The 25,444-nt window shown below is 45.3% G+C and overlaps 1 protein-coding gene across 1 annotated transcript in view; it reads left to right on the forward strand.

Annotated features, from left to right (window-relative positions):
- Window positions 1-24,876, forward strand: part of ITGA9 (integrin subunit alpha 9) — a 367,113-nt gene extending 342,237 nt beyond the window's left edge. Inside the window, exons 27-28 of the mRNA XM_068981673.1 lie at window positions 4,103-4,222; window positions 20,255-24,876. Of these exons, the coding sequence (XP_068837774.1) occupies window positions 4,103-4,222; window positions 20,255-20,353 (219 nt within the window). The 3' untranslated portion in view covers window positions 20,354-24,876. The remainder of the gene's footprint in view (window positions 1-4,102; window positions 4,223-20,254) is intronic.
- The last annotated feature ends 568 nt before the right edge of the window (window positions 24,877-25,444 follow it).

Genomic DNA, 25,444 nt, shown 5'->3' on the forward strand with positions numbered 1-25,444 from the left:
AGTCAGTCTTCTTGGAACAGAAGATGTTGGAGCAGAGCCTCTCCTTTTAATTTTTTTTTTAACTTGGCTTCCAGATGCTGAAACTCTTAAAAAATAGTTAAAGTAAGAAAAAGGAAAAAATAACCCATGGTATTAAAAAACACCTATTTACTTTAAAACCTTCCTACTTCTTCTGCAAAGCTGAAGTTTTATATATGTTAAATTGATAATGATTTTTTCATATACCTTTATAGCATGTATCATTTTTCCCATTTATTATCATGTAAGACTTGGGAGTCAGGCAAAAGATGATTTCATGTCCTTTCTACAGCATCCTGGAGTATTCTCTAGCCCCTTTCTACTCAAAATGTGGTCCATCAGTATCAGTATCACCAGTGAGTGTAACCAAAATGTGGATCCTCAGGCCCCAACCTAGACCCATTCGTTCAGAATCTGCATTTTAAGTAGATTCCTCATATGATTCTTACACAATTAAAATTTGAGAAAAACACTGTTTTAACAGGCCTGCCTAACTCCCTAGTGGGAGCTTCCCGGGTGGCTCAGTGGTAAAGAATCTGCCTGGCAACGCAGGAGACACAGGTTTAATCCTTGGGTCAGGAAGATCTCCTGGAGAAGGAAATGGCAACCCGCTCCAGTAATCTTGCCTGGAAAATCTCATGGACAGAGGAGCCTGGTGGGCTATAGTCCATGGGGTCACAAAGAGTCAGACGTGACTGAGCACGCACACATAACACATACTCTGAATTGTAAATTCAGTATAAAGGGAAACCATCTATAGTATAAACTGAGAAGTGATGTGTTGAGACCTGTGCTTTAGGAAAGCAACTCTTAACAGCAAAGAGGCTCCTCCAAGGCTCCTGAAATAATACTGGTGAGAGAAGCTCAGGCTTGACCCTAAGCAATAATTGAGGATGGGGAAAAGAGGTATTTAAAGAGGTACCAGGGATGAGATTAAGAAACAACTATGTATAAAATAGATAAGCAGTACGGATATATTGGGTAGCACAAGTAATTATAGACATTATCTTTTAATAACTTTTAATGGCATATCATTTGTAAAAATACTGAATCACCATGCTGTATACCGGAAACAAATATAATATTTTAAATCGACTGTGCTTTCATTTTAAAAAATACTGTGGACTGATTCAACACTTTTTCTTCTGATTTAAAATAAAGGATTTTAGCAGGATCATCCTGCTTATTAATGGTGGCAACCAACTGGATTGTCAGTGCCTCTTGCCTCTCTCTGTGGTCCATGCTGCTATTCCTTTGACTTTTGTCTAAGATATGACTTCTTAGAACTGCCGGCTGCTCAGACCCTCCCCGACAATGAGTTTATTAGAGTCGAGATGTGTAGGAACCAGCTCTGCCAAAGCATAAAGCACACGTCCAAGATGATGAACGGCATCACTAAAAATAATAAAAGATTAAGCACACATTCCAGGGAAGTGACAGGTCATTCTTATGGAATTTGCCAGACTAAACTGTAGTGGATTCTCTTCACTGTCTCTCTGTCCGCAAAACCAGACCTCCAAAGTGGCTTTGCCGAGATACACATTTTGGACACCGCTGGCAGGCAGCATCTCTGTGCAGCTATAGGGCTGATCCAAGGGGCTGGGCTTGCAGCTGACCCCGTGGAGCCCACAGCCTGTCTCAGCAGTTCATCGTCAACAAAAAGCTCAGCAGCCTTTTCCGATGCGACCAGAGACTAGGAACCTTCAGAGACTGTCTTACTTCCCCATCGCACAGAGGAGGAAACTGAAAAGATGATCTTGGTTGCCCAAGGGTGCACTTTTTGGCTGCGGTGCCTCATCATTACCTGTACCTGATACCACGAGAGACTCTGAGTGTGGGAGATGATTTGATCCACAGCTTTTTAGAGGCAGTGACTCAAAGACATGAATCTGTCTTTAAGGACAGGAATCTCTAATCTGAACCAGATAGAAAAGAGTAGGCTTAAGATGACAGACTTTACAGTCCATTTCTATCCCACCTCCCCTCACCCCCATGTATTCCTTCTTCAGGGTTCCCCCATATCTGAAAATCAGTTCATGAAAATGCATTCAACTGCATACATGGGTTCCTTACACTGTTCTCTATGTATACTGACTTCAATAAATCATTTTTTTTTAATTAAGAAGTGTGCCAACCATGCACAACCTCAAAAAGAAACCTTCCTGCCAGCAATGCTAGCGATACTGATGGGAGCACCCAGCATGTGTCGGGGGTGGACTCTGCCATGTGTGTCGTGTGTGTTACCCCCTTGAATTCTCTGGGGAGGGGCTGTTCTAGCCCTATTTTACAGATGAGAGAACTGAGGCTCAGAGAGGTGTAAAGTACCTTGTCCAAGGTCACATAACCAGTGAGTATATGCTACAAAGAAACCTCATTTCCATTCCCCAAAAATGACCGCTATGTTCTGTAGGCTGTTTTCTTTGACTTGTCCCAACACAGAAAGGAATGATTTCTCTTCTGTCTGACTTCCCTTGAGATAATATTTTGGATTCAGGATCTGTCTCGTGGATGTCCCCTCCCCTAGCACACACCACCCCCCCCCCAAAGCCCTTCCTATCCTTCCTGTAGGAATGAAGACAGTGAGACAAAGATGATTGTGTTTGCTCTCCTTTTCACCAAGGGAGAAACGGTGAATGATTCATTTAGTTGACAGACTGTCTTTAAAGAGCCACCATCAGCCACACACTCTATGATGTGCTAGTGACCAGCTTAGATTGGGCCTTCGAGGGTGGCTAGAACTGAGTTCAAATCTTGACTCCACTTGAGCTAAATGGCCCAGAGCAGGACGGTGCTGAGTAGCTCCTGGGGTGATTCTGTGAGTTAGACAGGAGATTGCAAGGAAAGCACAGAGCCTACAAGAAATGTTAGAGAGAGGGAAGCCAGGCCCTAAAAAGAGAGCATAAATGGTGCTAGGCTGTGTCAGCTCAGTCATGGGCCCCATCACCACTGAGGCTTGAGCAGGAGAGCAGGACCTTCCAGGCAAAACATCAGCTGGCTTCCAGGGCTGAGCGAGGTTGAGGTAGGCTTCCCCAAGGAGGGGCTAGACATTCCAAGGACACGGACCAGGTTGGACAAAGCCCTGTGCCTGGGCCAGCCTGTCTGCCAAGGGAGACAACAGCTGCCCAGAGCGGAGATTTCTGTCTCTTCAGCAAAGAGGAGCTTGAATGGGACCATGGGGTGTTGGGAGGATTGCCCGCAGAGGTCACGATGGATGCTTTGAATTATGCAAAAATAAACTCCACTGTAACCAGTAGGGCAAAAACAGAGCCAAAGGATACAGTCAGTGTTGAGCTAATACATGTTAAACAATGGCAGGAGGGTGTGGGAGCCCTGATTCGTGTGTCAGTTTCAGTGGTGTAAATACTCTCATGATGGACCATTTCAGAATACCATTGTAATGTCCTTAGTTGTGGAGCTGGGAAGAGAGGCACTCCATTGGCATCACAGGAATGAGCCAACATACCACCATGGTTCATAAAAGCTGGAACAGCTTGCCTCACTGAGACATGGGCTCCGAGGAACCTATGGCTCCCTTTGGGGACCAGGGCTTAGCTCCTCAAGTGAATGCCTTCAGTGTCCTAGGCATCATCATGTGACCCAAGGCAGACTGTGCCTAGCCTTTGCGATCTACAGTCTCCTAGGGAAACTGGCATTAATCCAGTAATTACAGTAAGTTACACAGTGCGCAGAACACTCAGAAGTCCTATCTTATCTGGAGGGCACACCCGTGTCCTTTGTTTCAAAACCCGTAATAAAGCGGAGACTGTTAAATTGTCTTTTCTGAATCAAGAACATAGTACCTCATCAAAGTTTTTCACCATGCTTGCATTCACTTTGTGGTATTTAAATCAAGGTTGTTGTCTTTACAAGCCCTTCAAGAATTGAGACTTCAAGTGCCTTTTTAGATCCTAGTGAAAAACCCATCAGAATACAACCAGGAAAGCATTCAGCAGAGTCCGTTTTATAGCAACAGCAGCCTGGACACATCTCTCCGGTTCAGCCTCAATGTCAAGCCCAGGTTGGACCCCCTCATACGGTGGGTGCTTCTTCTGGGGGACCAGCTCACTCTTGCTTTGCCTCCCAGGTGGTCTTCGAGGCGTTGCACAATCTGGAGCCGCGAGGCTACGTCGTGGGTTGGATCATTGCCATCAGCTTGCTGGTGGGAATCCTCATCTTCCTGCTGCTGGCTGTGCTGCTCTGGAAGGTGAGTGGAGATCGTAGGTCCCCAGGGAGTCTCCACCCGGACAGCCAACTCTCCTGCCTTGCTGGGGTAGAGCTCCTTGAAAGTGGTTTCATGTTGGAACTTCCTTCCTGGAGCAAGGTCCCCTCCAGGCAGTGAATGGAGTCTTTGACTCCTCATGAGGTCATTCACACCTGAGGACTGGACCACTTCAGAGGGAACCAGAATTCACCCTCTTCTTCTTGGGGCTTCCCAGCAGAGTTGCCACCAGTCCTACTTGGTGAGTAACAGCTGGGACTGGGATGTGGATGGTTAGCTTGTTTACCTGTCATAAACGTAAGGAAAGAAGCTACAGAGCCACTCTGTTCTTCTCCCATGTGGAATATGGGAAAGATTTCCACCCAGAGGACTCTAGTAATGGAGATAGGCTATGTGTCCAGAGTGCTGCCCAAGTGTCTCCATAAGAAGTTCTCCCAACCCCATGGGGGTCCATTTGTAGGTGGTAGACTTTTCCTGCCTCCTTCGACAGGGAGCACCTGCTCATCCTTCACGTCTTGCCTCTTGTCACTTTCTCAAGAAAGCGGGATGTTCTCACCCTCAAGTCTAGGATAGTTTCTTTGCTCTGCACTTTGCTTTCAGAGTACCTGGGGTCCTTGACTTTGGAGCCTCTGTATTCATCAATAATGGTTTCAGAGTCATTATCTGAGGAAGGTCTGCCTCTTCCACTGGAAGGTAATGTGCCAGCTGAGTGGGGTCCCGTCTCTTCTTGTTTCCACCGAGTTCCCATCTGCTTGAGAAGCACCAGGGACTGCAACTGGGACTTTCTGACACCAAGTTCCTGCTTTTCTAGTGTTCTGGGTTTCAGAGGCAAGTGGAGACAGCCTTTTACATGATTTTTGGATGGATGCTTTAAATTAAAATGATTAGTTCCTTTGGGATTCCAAAATAACTTGTATTTCTTGATCAATCATAGAAATATATCAGTAAGAAAAAAGTTGTCAAGTACCCAGGAGCCCTTAGCCTAAAACCGCTTTTGGTCACTTTACCTTTTGACCTTTTTCTCTTCATAATAGACAGAGACCAGGCATTCTCGTACCACCTACTTATTTTAGTGTATTAAATTCTCCAGTAAAATGTCTAATATGTTTTCAAGTGCAGGACATCTAAAATGAAAGCAATAGATTCAATTATCAATCTGAAAAAAATATATACTTCAGAGTATCTAAGAAGTCTAGAAACAGGAAAAACAGTGTCTTGCAGTACATTTTTCAGATTGACATTTGGACTGATTGCTTTAAATTCAGAGATTCTTCACCTAAAAAGTGTTTCAGGTTTGAAGAAAGATATATTGAACATATCACTTGAAAGTAAGTTTACCTCGGGTTCCCATGCTTTGAAGGCACCCCAGGTACTGTTTCATAGCCTAGCTTTCTCTGTTCACACAGAGTTGTGAACATCTTTCCCTGTTTTTAAAAACCTGTGTCCAGTGCTGTCCTTGGGCTGCAGTTGTTAGAAGATCCCCATCCTCAGATGTTGGGGTTCAGGTGGTTCCTGGCTTCACACTTCTTGTAACTGCAGCAGTGGATATGCTTAGAGCCAAATCTTTGCACAAATCTTTTATTATGTACTTAAAAGGAAACTTTAAAAACAGAATTACTGAATCAGAAGAAATGCGCATTTTAAGCCTTTTATTACATATTGCCAATTGCCTTCTATAAAGGTTACACATGCGGTGTATCAAAAGTGCCTATTTTCCCATATATTTGCCAGGAGTGGATATTACCTTTTTGAAAAAAACCTGTCCATTTGTTGTTTGTTTAATCTGCATGGCCAGATAGATTGTTAATTCTCCATTTTCTCCAACTCCTTCCTGCCAAGGCGTCTGGTCTGTGGGTAGAGAACAAAGCCAGCTCAGTGCTTGAGATGTGAAGACAACAAGGGCTTTGGGGGGTGTGTGTGTGTGTGTGTATGTGTGTGTGTGTGAAAGAGAGAGAGTTCCTCTGTTTTTGTATGAGCATTTTATTTATTCATTTTTTAAAATTATATCACACTGTTGCTTTAATTTGTATTCAAAAAATTTCAAGTAAGTTTAGACATCCTTTTTTATATATTTGTATTTTACTTGGATTTCTCTCTCTCTCTTTTTTTTTTTTGTTACTTTTTGACTGCAAACTGTGGCATGTGGGATTTTGATTCCCCAATCAGGGATCTAACCTGCGCCCCCTGTATTATAAAAGTGCAGTCTTAACCACTAGACTACCAGTGAAGTCCCTGTATGGACGTTTCAGAAGAGAGGAAACACTGTCCTCCATGGCTGGGTGCATGGGACCAGACAGGGACATGGAGTGGGCAGAGTGTGGTTGTGCCCACCACCTCCTGTGATGGGAGGCCCTCCCTCTGGCCCCCACTTTGCTCTGCTGCTTAAGAGCACCCTCTCTTCTGAGCACACACTCCCACCTCCTTCCAGTTGTCATCTGCTTCACTTTGTTTCTCTTGTGTTTGTTTAAAGAATGTAGTTGCAGGAGAGGGTGTCATGGGATGGCCAGCACCCTGAGGTCACCCAGTTGTGTGTGATCCAAAGAGCCCAGGTCCAAGAAGGCAGATACCACTCTCTGCCTTGGACTAGCCATGAAGTGGTGGCAGTCAAGGGGCCTTCACCAGACAAGGTCACCATTAAGTGGGGGTGGGAGGAAGGGTCTAGAACAGTTCTGAGAAAGCTGGCGAGTGATGACGTGTAGGTCAAACAGTTTTGCTCACCGTCCAAGAGCAGTATTTGATTTCAACTCATATTTACTGAATACTTGCTTTGTACCAAACACTGGGCTAGGTGCCTGCATGCCACAGTGATTGTGACTTGACTTGAATGCGTCTCCATCGAGCATACAGACTGTAAATATAGTTGAGGGTGGTGAGTGCTGGGTAATGAGTGTTCTGGAAACTGTGAAAAACACCATTAATTCCCCTGCCCCCACTCCAGGGGAATGAAAAGGCAGAAGAGTGCAGCATGGTAGATGAGGGCTCAGGCTTTGCAGGCTGACAGCTGTGAACTGGAACCCTGGCTCTTGCCCTTGCCAGCAGTGTGACCTTGGGAGAGCTGCTTACCCTCTCTGATCCTCAGCTTCCTCCTCTATAAACAGAGACCCTAATATCCAGCTTGAGGTATAGAGGTAAATTGAAGAAAGTAGGGAAAACTGCTAGACCATTCAGGTATGACCTAAATCAAATCCCTTATGATTATACAGTGGAAGTGAGAAATAGATTTAAGGGCCTAGATCTGATAGATAGAGTGCCTGATGAACTATGGACTGAGGTTCGTGACATTGTACAGGAGACAGGGATCAAGACCATCCCCATGGAAGAGAAATGCAAAAAAGCAAAATGGCTGTCTGGGGAGGCCTTACAAATAGCTGTGAAAAGAAGAGAAGCAAAAAGCAAAGGAGAAAAGGAAAGATATAAGCATCTGAACGCAGAATTCCAAAGAATAGCAAGGAGAGATAAGAAAGTCTTCTTCAGTGACCAGTGCAAAGAAATAGAGGAAAAGAACAGAATGGGAAAGACTAGAGATCTCTTTAAGAAAATTAGAGATACCAAGGGAACATTTCATGCAAAGATGGGCTCGATAAAGGACAGAAATGGTATGGACCTAACAGAAGCAGAAGACATTAAGAAGAGGTGGCAAGAATACACAGAAGAACTGTACAAAAAAGGTCTTCATGACCCAGATAATCACGATGGTGTGATCACTCATCTAGAGCCAGACATCTTGGAATGTGAAATCAAGTGGGCCTTAGAAAGTGTCACTATGAACAAAGCTAGTGGAGGTGATGGAATTCCAGTTGAGCTATTTCAAATCCTAAAAGATGATGCTGTGAAAGTGCTACACTCAATATGCCAACAAATCTGGAAAACTCAGCTGTGGCCACAGGACTGGAAAAGGTCAGTTTTCATTCCAATCCCAAAGAAAGGCAATGCCAAAGAATGCTCAAACTACTACACAATTGCACTCATCTCACATCCTAGTAAGGTAATGCCCCAAATTCTCCAAGCCAGGCTTCAGCAATACGTGAACCGTGAACTTCCAGATGTTCAAGCTGGTTTTAGAAAAGGCAGAGGAACCAGAGATCAAATTGCCAACATCCGCTGGATCATGGAAAAAGCAAGAGAGTTCCAGAAAAACCATCTATTTCTGCTTTATTGACTATGCCAAAGCCTTTGACTGTGTGGATCACAATAAACTGGAAAATTCTGAGAGAGATGGGAATACCAGACCACCTGACCTGCCTCTTGAGAAATCTGTATGCAGGTCAGGAAGCAGCAGTTAGAACTGGACATGGAACAACAGACTGGTTCCAAATAGGAAAAGGAGTACGTCAGGGCTGTATATTGTCACCCTGCTTATTTATCTTACATGCAGAATACATCATGAGAAACACTGGGCTGGAAGAAACACAAGCTGGAATCAAGATTGCCAGGAGAAATCTCAATAACCTCAGATATGCAGATGACACCACCCTTATGGCAGAAAGTGAAGAGGAACTAAAAAGCCCCTTGATGAAAGTGAAAGAGGAGAGTGAAAATGTTGGCTTAAAGTTCAACATTCAGAAAACGAAGATCATGGCATCTGGTCCCATCACTTCATGGGAAATAGATGGGGAAACAGTGTAAACAGTGTCAGACTTTATTTTTTTGGACTCCAAAATCACTGCAGATGGTGACTGCAGCCATGAAATTAAAAGACGCTTACTCCTTGGAAGAACAGTTATGACCAACCTAGATAGCATATTCAAAAGCAGAGCCATTACTTTGCCAACAAAGGTCCATCTAGTCAAGGCTATGGTTTTTCCTGTGGTCATGTATGGATTTGAGAGTTGGACTATGAAGACGGCTGAGTGCCGAAGAATTGATGCGTTTGTACTGTGGTGTTGGAGAAGACTCTTGAGAGACCCTTGGACTGCAAGGAGATCCAACCAGTCCATTCTGAAGGAGATCAGCCCTGGGATTTGTTTGGAAGGAATGATGCTAAAGCTGAAACTCCAGTACTTTGGCCACCTCATGCGAAGAGTTGACTCTTTGGAAAAGACTTTGATGCTTGGAGGGGTTGGGGCAGGAGGAAAAGGGGACGACAGAGGATGAGATGGCTGGATGGCATGACTGACTCGATGGACATGAGTCTGAGTGAACTCCGGGAGTTGGTGATGGACAGGGAGGCCTGGCGTGCTGCAATTCATGGGGTCGCAAAGAGTCAGACACGACTGAGTGACTGAACTGAACTGAACTGAAGACCAAATGCTTAGCACTTAATAGAACCGCCCAGTTCTAGTCAGAGGACATTTCCTAAATGAGGTATCATTCAAGTCTAACCTTGGATTCGGTTTGAGTTTTCCAGGCAGAATAGGACAGATAGATGTTCCATGCAGAGAGGAGAGAGATCTGGGGATAAGGTGGGGGTAGGCACAGTCACCATAGAGATGGCTGGGAGCCTGGACTCCACCAGGCCCCTTCCCTCCCCATGTATACTCAGGGCCTCTCTATGTGACCCTTCCAGCAGACTGTGCTGACATTTTATGTGGTGGCTCTGCTCTGGGAGAGCATAGTGATAGCTGCCAGTTCTCTGAAAGGCTGGCCCAGAACTGGGAAGGCATCATCCTACTGTACTCTGTCAAAGCAGTCACATGCCACCCTAGAGTCAAGGGACAGGTAATAGACCCTGCCTCCCAAGGGGGAAAGCAGCAAAGGGTTAGTGGTATCTTTTGTCTATCCTATGCATGCTGTTCCAAAAAATGGGTAAAACCTTAATCTTTTCCTTAAAACTCACTATGACAAAGGACAATTCACCTAACTGGAAGTTTTGTTGTTTTAAAGTAGATGAAACCTCATTTCTCTTCCGGTGTCATAGATAAAATTGTGATTGTACTCCTTAGAAGGAAAAAAAAAGTAAAGCTCGGTGCAAGGTTCATGAACACACTTGCCATTCAGAGTTGAGTTGTCTGTTTAGGCAAAGTGACAGTGCAGTAAGGAGCTTGACAGAGGGAGTTCTTTAAGAAAAATATTTTTCTCTTAAAGGACTAACTAAATGTAATGACTTTATAGGACACTGACAAGGGCAAATGAAATGTAGGATTATTGTGAAGACCTATATAATGAAGCAGGGCAAAGGCTAACAGAGTTCTGCCAAGAGAACGCACTGGTCATAGCAAACACCCTCTTCCAACAACACAAGAGAAGACTCTACACATGGACATCACCAGATGGTCAACACCGAAATCAGATTGATTATATCCTTTGCAGCCAAAGATGGAGAAGCTCTATACAGTCAGCAAAAACAAGACCAGGAGCGGACTGTGACTCAGATCATGAACTCCTTACTGCCAAATTCAGACTTAAATTGAAGAAAGTAGGGAAAACCACTAGACCATTCAGGTATGACCTAAATCAAATCCCTTATGATTATACAGTGGAAGTGAGAAATAGATTTAAGGGACTAGACCTGATAGAGTGCCTGATGGATGGAGGTTCATGACATTGTATAGGAGACAGGGAGCAAGACCATCCCCAAGAAAAAGAAATGCAAAAAAACAAAATGGCTGTCCGAGGAGGCCTTACAAATAGCTGTGAAAAGAATAGAAGTGAAGAGAAAAGGAAAAATGTAAGCATCTAAATGCAGAGTTCCCAAGAATAGCAAGGAGAGATAAGAAAGCCTTCCTCAGCAATCAATGCAAAGAAATAGAGGAAAACAACAGAATGGGAAAGACTAGAGATGTCTTCAAGAAAATTAGAGATACCAAGGGAACATTTCATGCAAAGATGGGCTCGATAAAGGACAGAAATGGTATGGACCTAACAGAAGCAGAAGATATTAAGAAGAGGTGGCAAGAATACACAGAAGAACTGTACAATAAAGATCGTCATGACCCAGATAATCATGATGGTGTGATCACTCACACTCACCTGGAGCCGGACATCCTGGAATGTGAAGTCAGGCTGGCCTTAGGAAGAAGCATCACTACGAACAAAGCTAGTGGAGGTGATGGAATTCAATTGAGCTAATTCAAATCCTAAAAGATGATGCTGTCCAAGTGCTGCACTCAATATGCCAGCAAATTTGGAAAACTCAGCAGTGGCCACAGGACTGGAAAAGGTCAGTTTTCATTCCAATCCCAAAGAAAGGCAATGCCAAAGAATGCTCAAACTACCACACAGTTGCACTCATCTCACATGCTAGTAAGGTAATGCTCAAAATTCTCCAAGCCAGGCTTCAGCAATACGTGAACCGTGAACTTTCAGATGTTCAAGCTGGTTTTAGAAGAGGCAGAAGAACCAGAGATCAAATTGCCAACATCCGCTGGATCATGGAAAAAGCAAGAGAGTTCCAGAAAAACATCTATATCTGCTTTATTGACTATACCAAAGCCTTTGACTGTGTGGATCACAATAAACTGTGGAAAATTTTTCAAGAGATGGGAATACCAGACCACCTGACCTGTCTCTTGAGAAACCTGTATGCAGGTCAGGAAGCAGCAGTTAGAACTGGACATGGAACAACAGACTGGTTCCAAATAGGAAAAGGAGTACGTCAAGGCTGTATATTGTCACCCTGCTTATTTAACTTACATGCAGAGTACATCATGAGAAACTCTGGGCTGGATGAAGCACAAGCTGGAATCAAGATTGCCGAGAAAAATATCAATAACCTCTCAGATATGCAGATGACACCACCCTTATGGCAGAAGGTGAAGAACTAAAGAACCTCATGATGAAAGTGAAAGAGGAGAGTGAAAAAGTTGGCTTAAAGCTCAACATTCAGAAAACGAAGATCATTGCATCCAGTCCCATCAATTCATGGCAAATAGATGGGGAAACAGTGGACACAGTGGATGACTTTATTTTTCTGGGCTCCAGAATCACTGTGGATTGTGATTGCAACCATGAAATTAAAAGATGCTTGCTCCTTGGAAGGAAAGTTATGACCAACCTAGACAGCATATTAAAAAGCAGAGCCATTACTTTGCCGACAGAGGTCCATCTAGTCAAAGCTATGGTTTTTCCGGTAGTCATGTATGAATGTGAGAGTTGGACTATAAAAAAAGCTGAGCGCCAAAGAATTGATGCTTTTGAACTGTGGTGTTGGAGAAGACTCTTGAGAGTCCCTTGGACTGCAGGGAGATCCAACCATTCCATCCTAAAGATCAGTCCTGGGTGTTCATTGGAGGGACTGATGTTGAAGCTGAAACTCCAATACTCTGGCCACCTAATGTGGAGAGCTGACTCTTTGGAAAAGACCCTGATGCTGGGAAAGATTGAGGGCAGGAGGAGAAGGGGACGATAGGGGATGAGATGGTTGGATGGCATTACCGACATAATGGACAAGGGTTTGGGTGGACTCCAGGAGTTGGTGATGGACAGGGAGGCCTGGTGTGCTGCGTTTCATGGGGATGCAAAGAGTCAGACATGACTGAGCGACTGAACTGAAACTGAAATATATTCCTAAAACTTCAGCTACAGACCTCTTTTTTAAAATTTATTTTCTTAAAGTGCAGCTAATTTACAATGTTTACAATCATTTACAGTGACTTACAATTTGCATTTCTGCCATATGGTAAAGTGATTCATTTATTTATGTATTTATATACTTTTTTCATATTCTTTTCCATTATGGTTTATCACAGGATCTTGAATATAGTTCCCTGTGATATACAGTAGGACCTTGTTGTTTATCCATCCTCTGTATAATAGTTTACATCTACTAATCCCAAACTCTCAGTCCTTCCCTCCCCCATCTTCCTCCCCTTGGCAACAGGAAGTCTATTCTCTATCCCTTTGAGTCAACTAGAGATCTCTTATCAACTTGGATTTCTATGTTTATAACCTAAGAAAAATTCATTGTGTATTGAGGTCTAATATTACATTGACCATCCAGAAATCTCTTGATTAATGGACCTAATATTTGAGTTAGATGGGAGGGCTAAATGATTCTGGCTTATTACCATATTTCACATATCATTCCCTCCAGTCCTTTCGAGAGGAAAGTCACCTAGTTGCCACTGTGAACCAGGAAACACTTCACTAGGACCTTTAAAGGCAAGTGAGCAATATTCAAGTCCTCTTCCCCTTCTCAAGGGACATCTCTTAAAGTTCCCTTTGCTGTAGCTCCTGACACTGCTGCATATGGTTGCTTGCCAGTGCCTTGAGTTCATGAGCCCCAAATATTGTTCCCCAAAATGTATGCGGATAGTGACTTGGTACTGGAAGTGAACAAGACAGCTGGCCCAGTGTGGATGGACTTTTTATGCCACACAGGCCTACCGGTCAGCATGCCCTATACTTGGGAGCTGGCCAGTGCCTTCACTCAGCAAACAGTACTGGATCCTTGCTAGGTAGCCAACTCAGGATGAAATGACAGAGGTAATAAGTAACAGAGCCCTCTCTCTATCTTGAAGAGTCTGGGAAAAGCAATTAAGTGACCAGAGATGGTGAGTGAGCCCAGCACGCGCAGCTCTGGGCCAGGTAAAGAGCCTGTGCCACCAGCTCTTGGCTCTGCCTACGGGTCACCATGGTGCCACCAACATGCCCATCATCACCTGTTTGTCTTAAACAGAAGCCCCTTGTAGGATCAGCAAATGCCTTCTCCAGAGCCGAACTCCAGGCTCCTTGCCTCGTGCTTGCCCCCTTCTCTGCCTCTGGGCCTTACAGAAGGCCGGCTGCTGGCACGTCAGGCACTCTCTCCTGCTCCGCAGCGGCAGATCCTGGCTCTGACACAAAATCCACAGTGAGGGCCCCCCAGCTAACCAGATCCTTCTTCAATCTGAAATGGATCCTAATCAGCTTTCCCAGAGCCAGGCTGTTAGCAGACATTGGGAGCCATAATTTAAACTTTCTGTGCAAGGATTACAGTAGCCTGCCAAACCACCATGCAGGAAGAAAACTTTGAAATAGGAAACTCTTTTAAGGGAGAAAAATTCAAATGAGTCCCCTCTCCTTTCCTTTGGCTCCCGATTGGTTTTGAAATGGCCTGGCCCTGGGGCCTCTTCAAGACAGTCTTAAAGGCCTGTTTATAGGAGGAAGTTTCATTATTGTTCAGATAGTGTATGGGACTTGCACCTTTAAGGAGTGCCTTCAGCTCATCAAGCCAGCCTTTGAGTCAAGTGGTGAGAGAGTAGAGATGCTGGGATGTTTTTACTTCAAGAGGAAAAGCCTCATTGAGGGCCCCAGACTTCTCTCTCCTCTTCTGCCTGCTCCCTTGTACAATTTGCCAAAACAAACAGGCCACCACTCAGTGAAGGAGAAAACTTCATCCTTCTCTTCTGCTTCCAACCCAGGAACCGTTCCCTCTCTCCTCTTGGCGCCTTTTGCCAATGAGATGGCCTGGAGCAAAGGGCAGTGCCATCGCCTGGTCAAAACCATGGCCAGCCTCTTCCCAGATGGCCCAGGACCTGCCAGCTTTGTCTGCTCTCAGGTGTTGTAGAGCTGGGCCATGCAGCGGGTTTGCCACCCTCTTCAGAAAGGCCAACTCAAACCCTCCGTCAGCCGAACCTGTTCTAAGAGCCTGCTGCTCTAGAGCTGGCTTTGGGTGCCTGGTTTTCACTTGAGAGCATTGCTGCAAACCTCAAGCAGAAGCACTTAGAAAAAGAAATCTATGAAAAGGCTCAGAGGCTGTGTAGGTTTGGCAGCCCCTCCAGGAGTCATTGGGGGGTTATCACCTTTCCTCCAGCTGGGCTAGAGAACCCTTCCTTGCTTCTCCTGCAGAGAAAAAGAAAATGCACAGGCACACACATATGTACACCCCCTTTGCACTGGCTCAATTGAAACCATGTGCCAGAGACACTCAGTGGAGACTTATTTATGTTTGGAAGTAAATATTGGGTTGATGTTGCACTGTTGACATCTCGAGACAGAGACGTGCTATGTAAATAGTCAAGGAACTTGAAAGGGCTGATAAACATGAGGCCCTGAGTTAGTCCAAAGAAGGAGTATGTCTGAGGCCCTTAGAATAGCTAACCGGGAGGCATCCCAAAGGCCAGGGAGGAGTAGGTGGAGGGTCTCCCTAAAGACCAAGCACCATGGGGTTGTTCAGCTGTTCCTCACTCACCCCAGACTGGGCTGGGAAGGAGGAACCTGATGCTGCAAGCTGTGGAACCCCAGAACCCAGTGATTCTCACTTCTTCCTTGGCCCCAGGCCTCTCACAGCGTCTTCCTAAATAGGGCTATTCAAGGGGAAACCGGCTGTTTCCCTAGGAATTTTCTGGCAGGTTTTTGATACAAGTTTGCATGAGAAAGTTGTGTGAATCTGTCAGAAGGTCTGAGGGAGCCGCCCTGTGGTACTACAGGCCCCCTCTGGAGCAACACAGACAAGAAGCCAGAAAAGCCCCTGCTCTCTCAGCTTCCAGCAGAGCCAAGTTTGGCTGGAGTCTCTCTTCCTGTAGGGTTTCCATGAGTGTTTCCTCTGCTACAGACAGATCAATTATAAACAGAATCTTTTGCCCCTCAAGTGCAAAGCAGGCTCTCGAAGGTTCCCAGGAAAAGTGTAGGAAAACACAGACTCCACTGGCTTGGCATTGAATGAGGGGCTACTTAGGGTCTGATTTAACTCATCTTGGATCATTTCCCAGCACCCTCAGCATGGGCTCAACCTGCCCTGAAAATCTAAATTTGTTCAGCATCTCTTCAAGATTTTCCCCAAATTAACCATGAACACTAATGAGGGTGAAAGTGTAGGCCTGCTGCAGGGGAGAAGTGCCTTTAAAGTCTTGATTTATCTTTGTGTTTAAGAGTTTTAGACTTCTTTATACTTTATAATATATCCATACTTTAATATAAAAATTCAAAATTAATGTTCCCGAAAACTCTTTGTGAAAAATTGATACTGGGTAAGGACTTTGTGCCCTGAGCCTTCTGCGTGTGAGGGCTGGGTACACAGCTGTGTGCTTCACAAGCTGCAGTGCTGAGTTTGCCTTGGGAACCAACATAAAAAGCCTTCATTATGTTTCAGGGCTAGAAGAGTTCTGAGAATGCCATCCGTCTCTTGGGCGGAGACAGAGACACTGGGGCTTAGAGCCAGGAGGTGACCTGCTCTGGGGCCCCAGCATGAGCAGTAATCAGAACTCCAGGCTCCCTGTGCACTGCCTCTCCTGTCCTGCCCTTCTGACTAGGTCCTATGGCACTGGGCAGGCCTGGCATGTCACAGTTGTTTGGGGGGCCATGGCTTGGTAAACTCAGAGCCTAAGCTTTGGGCTGTCTGCCAAAAGCCAAAATCAGGCTGCAAACAACAGCATGAAGGTGACAGTCTCTTTTTCTGAAATGGAGTTCATTTGATCACATAAGAAACGTTAGTTTGACGGATCCAGCCCTAGACTATATGGTGCCTTGGTGCATGCGTGCGTGCTGAGTCGCTTCAGTCATGTCCAACTCTTTGCAGCCCTATGGACTGTAGCCCACCAGGTTTCTCCATTTGTGGGATTCTCTAGGCAAGAATACTAGAGTGGGTTGCCATGGCCTCCTCCAAAGGGTCTTCCCAATCCAGGGATCACACTCGTGTCTGCATGCGTTGTCTGCATTGCAGGCAGATTCTTTATCCACTAAGCCACCTGGGAAGCCCATGGCACCTTGGTGCAAATGAGTAAACAGCACCCTGTCCTCCAGAAGCTTTACTTCCATCTGTCAGAAAATTCAGAAAATCTGATTTTGTTAGAAAAAGACACTTGACTGCCATCTGCTGGAAATAGTTGTAATAAATTTCACATCTCTCATATCTGTGACATGAGTGGTAACCCCAACAACTTATATGCAGTGCACGGCCTGTGCTACTTATCCAGCACTCTAGTCATGAGAGTGGACCATGTTTTAAGAAATTGTCTTTGGGCTCCAGAGAAAAAGGACAAACATCAGTGGCAGCTCCAACCTTCCTTCTAAGAGACTACGCACAGGTTGTGTTGGGAACAGGGCTCTGGAGACCCTGCTGCTCTGGAGTGGGGTGGAGAGTTTGCAAGGCTGTTTCTAAGAGAAGCTTTACAATTAACTGCCAGTGGGCACAGAGTTTTCAAGACTAATACTGACTCCACTCCACTTGAGAAAAAATAATCCCTACAAGATATGACGCCGTCACTTTGTTGGTAACAAGTATGACACATGTAAACTTGAACTCAGAAGAGCCACCTGTGAGAGTCAGTGCAGACACTCTAAATCCTTGCTAGATTGACACTCTGCATCAAATCTGCATGCCAACATAACATAGCTATGAGGAAGTGTGCTGACTTTTTGTCCCCTTTAGAGGAACAAGACAGATCTGTTCAGCAGGACCAGACACAGTGATGCTCTTTGCATCTGGAACCCTGTCAGCTGCCCCCCTGCTACTTTTCCCATGAGTGTCAATCCATTCATAAATCAGACAAAAATATGGAATTCTGTATCAGTTAACCCTTGCTGTGTAACAAACCGAAGTTTAGGAGCTAAAAAGCAACCACCATCTACATAGCTCACAATTCTGTGGGTTACACTGACCTTGACAAGGCAGTCCTCCCATCTTTGTGGGGCTTACACCCCACAGCTGCAGGCAGTTGGGTGCTGTCTGGTTCAGGAGGACCTCAGCTGGGTGGATTTGTCTTTCAGCAGCAAGACCAAACTCGTTCACATGGAAGCTAGGCAGGGGTCTGAGAAAGCAAGCGGGAGTGTGCATGGCTTAAGTGTGGAACTGACAGGGCATCACTTCCCTTGTATTCAGCCATCAAAACAAGTCACAGTGCAGATTTGGAAAGTGAAAAATAGCCTCAGTCTCCTGATAGTGTTTGTTGCAGAGCCACGGTACAGGGCATTTTTGCATTTATCATTGGCACTAAGTAGAAGTGAGATGCTAAGCTCTGGAGATAAAAAGCACAAATCCTTAGGAATCCTAAATGTCAAAGATAATAAGAGAGCAGAAGACAGCTGAAGCTCTGCTTGATTGGTGCCACCGTGGAGATATGTTACATCTTTGGAGTTAAATGAGTAAAGATCACTGAAACATCATGCTACCTGCAGGCAGAATCCTGTGCTAAAAAATCTTCTACCATTATGTTCTCCTCAGTTCAGAAAGTGTACATGACACACTTGCTCTGTTAACCACATCTGTAGCTTTCAAGAATGAGATATCAAGCAGTAACTTCTTGATAGACATTGCCACGAAACCTTTGGTTGCTTTGCTGGCCTCCTGTGGGTATGCTTAGAGGATGGCAACAACAATCTTTTTCTGAATCTCCAGAACATTCAGGCCAAGCCTCCTTTCTATATTTCCTTGCAGAAGGAAGAAAGTGGTAGAGATTTGAGAAGAGGAAAGTGTATGTGTGAGGGTGTCAGGAAGTGGGGTTCTGACAGATGTGGTCTGATGCTGGGGACATAAGGGAACTCATTATCTGTCTGCAGAATGGACCTTGAGGATCAAAACTCAGAACACAAGGGCCCTTGCCCTTGTTCTATGGAAACTTCCACTCCCTCCTGGCCATCAGTCTGCACCACTTTGCTGGCTGCTCTCAAAGGGAGCTCTCAGGACTTCCTGGGCCATGCAGGTGGAGGTTACCAATGCTGTCTTGGCAGCTGTCTTAACAGTCTTCATCTTCAGCTGGGCCATAAGCCTCTTTCAAGGAGTAGGAGGAAGATGCAGTGAGTCACTGGATTCTGGGTTCACGGTGAGGAAGTGTGAGGACAGATGCACAGAGGAGTTAGATGTGCTCGCGAGCCTGGGTTTGCTTAACAATTTGTTTAGGGCAAGTTTGGTGCGTACATCCCCCATTGGCAGCAGACTGCGGAGATTACTAGTCTCAAAGGTCTTCAAATATGACTATGAGAATTATATGCCAGTGACAGTGTGGTACCAAAAACCTGCAGTGCAGCCTCCCTGCAGTGAGCCAAGAGTACATGTCTGTTTCATTTCCCCTACTCAAGGGGATCAAAATGAGGACTTGGGGGCAGTTATTTATTTGGAAGACAATCTCAGGAAACACAGATGGGGGACCAGGAGAGGGAGAGGGCAGGGAAGGAAGCTAATAAAGGATGTTATCAAGCTGGTTACCACTGCAGGCAACTTCCATGTGGAGCACATACCTCAGGATTTCGCACCCAAGGAGAGAGGGAGCTGGGGTATTTGTACACCCACTCCCATCAGTCATGTTTAAAGGCAGACACAGGAGGATGTCTGACCTCAGAAACAGAGGCCACTAACTCTGGGGAGCACAGAACAAGAGATGCCAGGTGTTCCTGAGCATGGGGAAAAGGTCAGCTTTGGACTACAAAAGGTTACTTTTCTGTGGCAATAGTGCCTGCACTGTCTGTGTGAGAACTGGAAATCCATCTTACCATATGTGAAAAACCATAAACTTTGGAAGGAAAGATCTTTTCAGAACTAAGCTAAGGAAACTACCATCATGGTTCAGGAGGAGTTGCCAGTTCTAGGGAGATACACACTGCTAGCTGTGTGCACAGCAGCTCATTAGGGTCACAGATTTGAGAGAAAGATCTAGAAGACAGCAAGGTAGGATGCAGACCTGAAGACACTTTTAAATGCCTACTGTATGAGAGCAGTATTTATCAAATTGTTCCACAGTGGCTAATGTCTCAGGATATTTAACAGATTTATCAAAAGTTAAATAAGCTTGAGAAATACCAAGTCCCTGACTTTCTCAATCCTTTCATAAAAGGGTTAATTTGACCCTTTACTGTTCTTCTGTACATTACAAATCTCTTAAAGAATACATTGTTTCCAAATTTATTTGACCACGGAACCTCTTTACTACCAAACTACCTGTGAATGGCTCAATAACTAGTGTTCCCCAGCACAGAGTTTGGGAAACACTCCACCAGAAGTGCATTGCAAGGAACAAACAGCTTATCATAAGAAAGCCTTCAGGGAGTCCATGCATTTTGAAGAGTGGCTCCATGTAACACTTCTAAATCAGCCTAGTCTGAGGAGTTTTCCAGGCCTTCCCAGCACTGTAAGTAGATCATGCCACCTCCCGGGCCAGGCAGCTTTAGAACCAAAACAGTTGATTCTCCAGCCTGTCTAACCCAGCCTCTCCTCTTTCTGCCTTTCAGATGGGCTTCTTTCGCAGAAGGTACAAAGAAATTATTGAAGCTGAGAAGAACCGGAAAGAGAATGAAGACAGTTGGGACTGGGTCCAGAAAAACCAGTGACCCGCTACCCCTCCCCGTGACGTGGCCCAGTTGTTCGCCTGTCGTCCCAATCTTTGTATCTTCCATATTTGGAAGAAAGAATCTTCTCCAGATTTTTCGGAGGCCCCACGATGCTGTTCTTGTCCTCATTCTCTCGAGCCCAGGTGGCAACCTGAGGCAGCAACTTCGGCCAGGTCGCCTGATTGGAACCATCACCACCTCCTTTTCCAGTTGAACTCCGAACTTTGGAAAGCCAGCTGCAGAGCTGGGGGATATTTATGAATGCAACAAGTGTGGTCAACCCTCAGGGGAAAACTGTTAACCTAAAAGTATTTTTATAAATATAAGCCTTTTATACTGATTATGTCTCTATATTTGTATCGATGTTTTATTATTTCTATTAAATGATTATATAGTTCACTCAAGCACTGATATCTGGCCTGAAATCTTGAAAATACATATACGTTCATACAAATGTTAAAGGAAAAAGATCTTATTGTACTTTGGAATGGAACTTGCTGTTAAAAAAAAAAGGACTTGCAGATGAAATCATCTGAAGAAACCTCATGTGATGAATCCATCAAGCAGGCGGTGCTATATATCAACTGCAGTTGGGGTTGACCGCGAAGACATTTCACGTCTTTGTTGCCTGGAGTCAAGTGTGAAATAATGTGCTAAAGAACCAAGAGTGTTTTTTCATCTGTACCTTTCATTGGAAGATTCCCAGCAGGAATTTGGATGGAAAAACCTGATTCCTGAGGCCTGCTCTGCATCACCTTATAGAGCAGGCATTTTACCCTCCTTTCACTTGGATTAAGACATGGAAGATTGGAGCAATGCCAGTTGGTTATCTGGTAAACCTCAGAATGGCATCTCATCCTGGACAAAGTGCATCAGAGTCCACATACCACCAGGACTAAATCAGTGGCCGTCAAGCAGAGACTTGTGTCTGAATGCTGTGATGTGTTGCCTTTTCACAGAAATCTGAGTCAGAGGTCTCCATTGTCCCCAGCACTCTTGCTGTCCCAGCTAATGGTAATTGCAGAGTCCTTCCCAGAGATGACCATTCAACGTGTCTTTTTTTAAAAAGTTGTATCTTAGGTGGGATTCTTAAGAAGTGGACCCTGAGACAAGGATTTTCACACAGTAACTTCTGAAGGAAGTTTCCCCAGGGCACACCAGTAAAGACATGAGGGAAGCAGGACAGGAAAGGGGAGGAAGCCATGTAAAGAAGACATTTCAGGGCACATCCTGTGCAGGGGGGCTTCCAGCCTAACCCTGCAGCGGGGGCTCTGGAGGGTAACTTATGCCTCAGAGTTGTACCAACCCCGTGGTAAGGGAGCTGAGTGTTCAGAGTCTTGCACCCAGGGGAGATGTAAACATTTTTTCACTTCATGCCAGCAAAAGAACCCCCATAGCTCAGGAACAGTCCTCAAAAAGAGAGCTGCACCCCAACCTGGGAGGCGCACAGAGATGATGTGAAGGGCTCTGGGCATAGCACTGATGTCATCACCTACCCCTGCAGGGCTGAAGGCCGAGTTACAGCCTTCACTATGCAAGTTCTCTGTTTGACAGTGTTTGTTACCAGATGCACAGTGCTGTCCAGGTTTGAGTGCAGTGTGATTCTCTGAAAGGGCAAGGAGAGGGTGGAGGTAGCATGTTGAGCACTGCACCTGGCCTGTGGTGAACACTCAGTAACCGTCAGCAGCCCTGGCTGCTGTTGCCACTGCTGGAAAACCATCTGGTATGAAGGAAAATATGTCTAAGACCAGGGTCTGACAGTCCTCAGTGACTTATCACAGCCTGCTCAAGCTGCAGGTACAAACAGATGGCATCAGATGCGAATGAAACAAGCAACAAGACCAGGCATCTCTCTCCTAGGGCCTTGTTGACTGGAGGCTAACATGTGAGGGGACTGTGAGTGTTGTTGAAAAGACACGGAACTCAACCACAGGGGAGACAGGTTTTTCTATACACATACTTGGCCAGTCCTTGCAAAGATACCTAAAGTTTTGGCAAAATCATGAGAGTGCTAGGCGCTTGCAAACCTGGCATGGAGCACGGGTGTCTTTGTTTTTTATGCAGTTGACTCTGATACAGGAAGATACGGAATGCATCATGCTTCCCTTCCCAGTGACCATGGGAGCAGACAGAAGCCAGGGGGTCAAGGGCATAAACTAGGCTGGTCTTAGAAGGAAGTTAAGGATATAGTCTCTCACTGAGGGGTGGAGGCCCTGAGGTAACAACAGGCAGATGCAGGCAAAGAAACCAGTTCTCACTGAGAGTTCACCTAGGACAGATGTGTATGGACCCCAGCTGTGCCTGAGGCACTGTGCTGAGTGCTGGTGGCTCCCCTGGGAATACACTTTGCCCTGGGGGAGACAGATCTTCCCACAGTAGAGCATAGAGCGTGGATTCCTTTACAAAACCTCATTTGGAGCTCTCCTTGCACATTCTCTTGCTTGTTTCATGGTGTCCTTTAATAAATCATTTAGGCCTTCCCTGGTAGCTCAGCGGGTAAAGAATCTGCCTGCAATGCGGGAGACCTGGGTTTGATCCCTGGGTTGGGAAGATCTGGAGAAGGGAACATCTAACCCACTCCAGTATTCTGGCCTGGAGAATTCCATGGACTGTATAGTACATGGGGTCGCAAAGAGTCAGACACGACTGACCGACTTTCACCTTTTGGGATTCTTGGGTGGTAGACCTGGACAACTCCAGCCGTGACTTAGACTAAATGCATTAATGGTCACTCACCAGCCTCCTGCAAGAAATGCAGATGCATTGGTGAGAGTGTAACAGGATAACTGGCAGGCCCACAGTTCTGCAGCCTCAATGGGGGAAGGGCAGACTCCATAACCAGTGTCAGAGCTAGGATCCATGTGCTTCTGAGTGGTAGACACTCAGGAGTGAGCACATACCCTGGAGGTTACTAAGACTAAATAGGGCAGTTTTTAAGAAAATCATGCTTGGCATCTGCTGGAGCAAGTACTGGCAGCCAGTCTGAGGCAGCGGGTGCCTCTACTTATTTCCTGATGCTGAGTAGCAGGCGGGCTGCAGGGAGTGGAAAGCTGACCAGTTAGCACAGACATAGAGAGGGAAGTCGACCAGGTTGTCAGGGCTCTCAGCTTGGCCAGTTCACCAGCTCCATCCAGTTCAGAAGCCATTAGTAGGCTCTTGAGGGAAGCAGACAGAATGGGTTGTTGTGTCTTTGTTCCTCGTCCAGAAGGTTCTTTTAAGATTCCACAGCGCTTCCAATTTCCATCTTTCCTGCCTCTGTGGGTTCGCTGTGGAACACTATCTGATACTCTCTTGCACAGCATTGTCAGCTTCAGCTTTTGACTGTGTAGTCATTAGGGTTGTCATCAACTCTCACAAGGATTGAGATGCTTTTTAAATATGAAAAAAGGACCTTTGTAGAAATTGAGAGAATGCCGCCTTTTCAAGAATGATTCACTTATGCACAGTTTACATGGACTAAGGAGTTTGGAACACCCCCTAAGTGAGCCTTGAACCCATCACAAAGAGGCCATGAGGTTCAGGAATGAAGGGACACTGGCAGGAGCGACTGGGTCCAGTGGTTTTATGGTGACTGACAGGCATGTGTCCAGAATCACTTGCTACTGAGGTCACTGAGGTATTGTCAGTCAGTTCTTCAGAAAAATTCCATCAGCATCACCAAGCCCTCAGCATTCTGAAGTTGGTTAAGCTTTGTAGAAAATCCAGTAGAAAGTTCTCCTTTACCAAGTCATATGTAGCCTTCAGCCCTGGAGCCAGAGGCAAGGAGATTGCAAACAAAACTAGCAAGCCTCCTAGAAACATCTGGGACTCGTTTTTGTTGTGAACATGTAGCAGATCCCTTAGGTGATTGAGATGGGTGCTGATACACAAACTGTGGAACCATAGCAAAGTCATTTTAGAAAGCTTATTCTACTTTTATTTTTGGATAAGTCATCATGGCAGGGGAATGCAGTTGTGCATGGGTTACATGTAAAGCTACACCTGTTGAAACCTACACCTGATGAGGCAGAATAAAGGATTGGCATTTGGGGGAAATGGCCTTTTAGCAGATTAAATGCAGAAAACCACTGTCCCTTAGAAATGTTCCAAGTATGCAGGGTTTTAGTCCATGATTTGTTTAGCTATGTAGAGCAAGAAGATACACCGTGGAGAATGTGTTTTGAAGCAAAGAATGGCTGAAGTTGCAGTAGGGTCAAAATGAATCTTCTAGAATGTCTTCTGATTTTTAGCATGTGAGGGGGATAATGACCAAATATCCTATGTGATGCAATGCTTTATAGCGCAATGATCTAGGTTTCAGCCTGTGTTAAGGTTTTTTTTCAAATTCTAATGTGTGACCAGCAGAGTGAGTTTAAAAGCTTTAAGAGTGGTTAATTGCATGGCAGGCACCCACACTAGTTCACTTCCAGAACTTGACTGATGCATCCATGTTTCTGTTGAGGAATTTTTGTGGGAGGGATGTTCCTCTTCACAAAGTCACATGTATTCAAGTCTATGCAGTCACTTCTAATTCACTTGCACTGTTTGGGAAATGCAGGTTTACAAAAATACATGTTTGGAATTAAAAAAATGGCTGCAAATGATTCAGGAGTTCAGTCTGTAATTTCTTTTGCTAATTTATTTTCCCTTTTTAGGTTGTTGAAGATGGGGTTTCAATGTAATACCGCATGAGCATTTAAAGAGCCTGTGCAGGTCCATCTAATTAATTGCTCATAAAGAACACACTCTATGTGGTTGAGCTGTCCCTGATTTTTGGCCTTCCTTCCACGGTCCTCACCTTCTCTGTGCATCACTCACCCACCCGGGCAACACCTGGAACCTTGGCCTTAGGATTTTGTTGTTGTTCAGTCACTCAGTCATGTCTGACTCTTTGTGACCCTGTGGATTATGGCATGCTTGGCTTCCCTGTCCTTCCCCATCTCCCGGAGTTTGCCCAAACTCTTGTCCATTCGGTTGGTGATGCCATCCAACCATCTTGTCTTCTGTCGCCCCCTTCTCCTCCTGCCCTCAGTCTTTCCCAGCATCAGGGTCTTTTCTAAGGAGTCAGCTCTTAGGTCTTAGGATGGATGGTCTTCGGATGAATGGGACCAA

The sequence above is a fragment of the Capricornis sumatraensis genome, chromosome 10 (genome assembly GCF_032405125.1).
Source record: "Capricornis sumatraensis isolate serow.1 chromosome 10, serow.2, whole genome shotgun sequence".
NCBI lineage: Eukaryota > Metazoa > Chordata > Mammalia > Artiodactyla > Bovidae > Capricornis > Capricornis sumatraensis.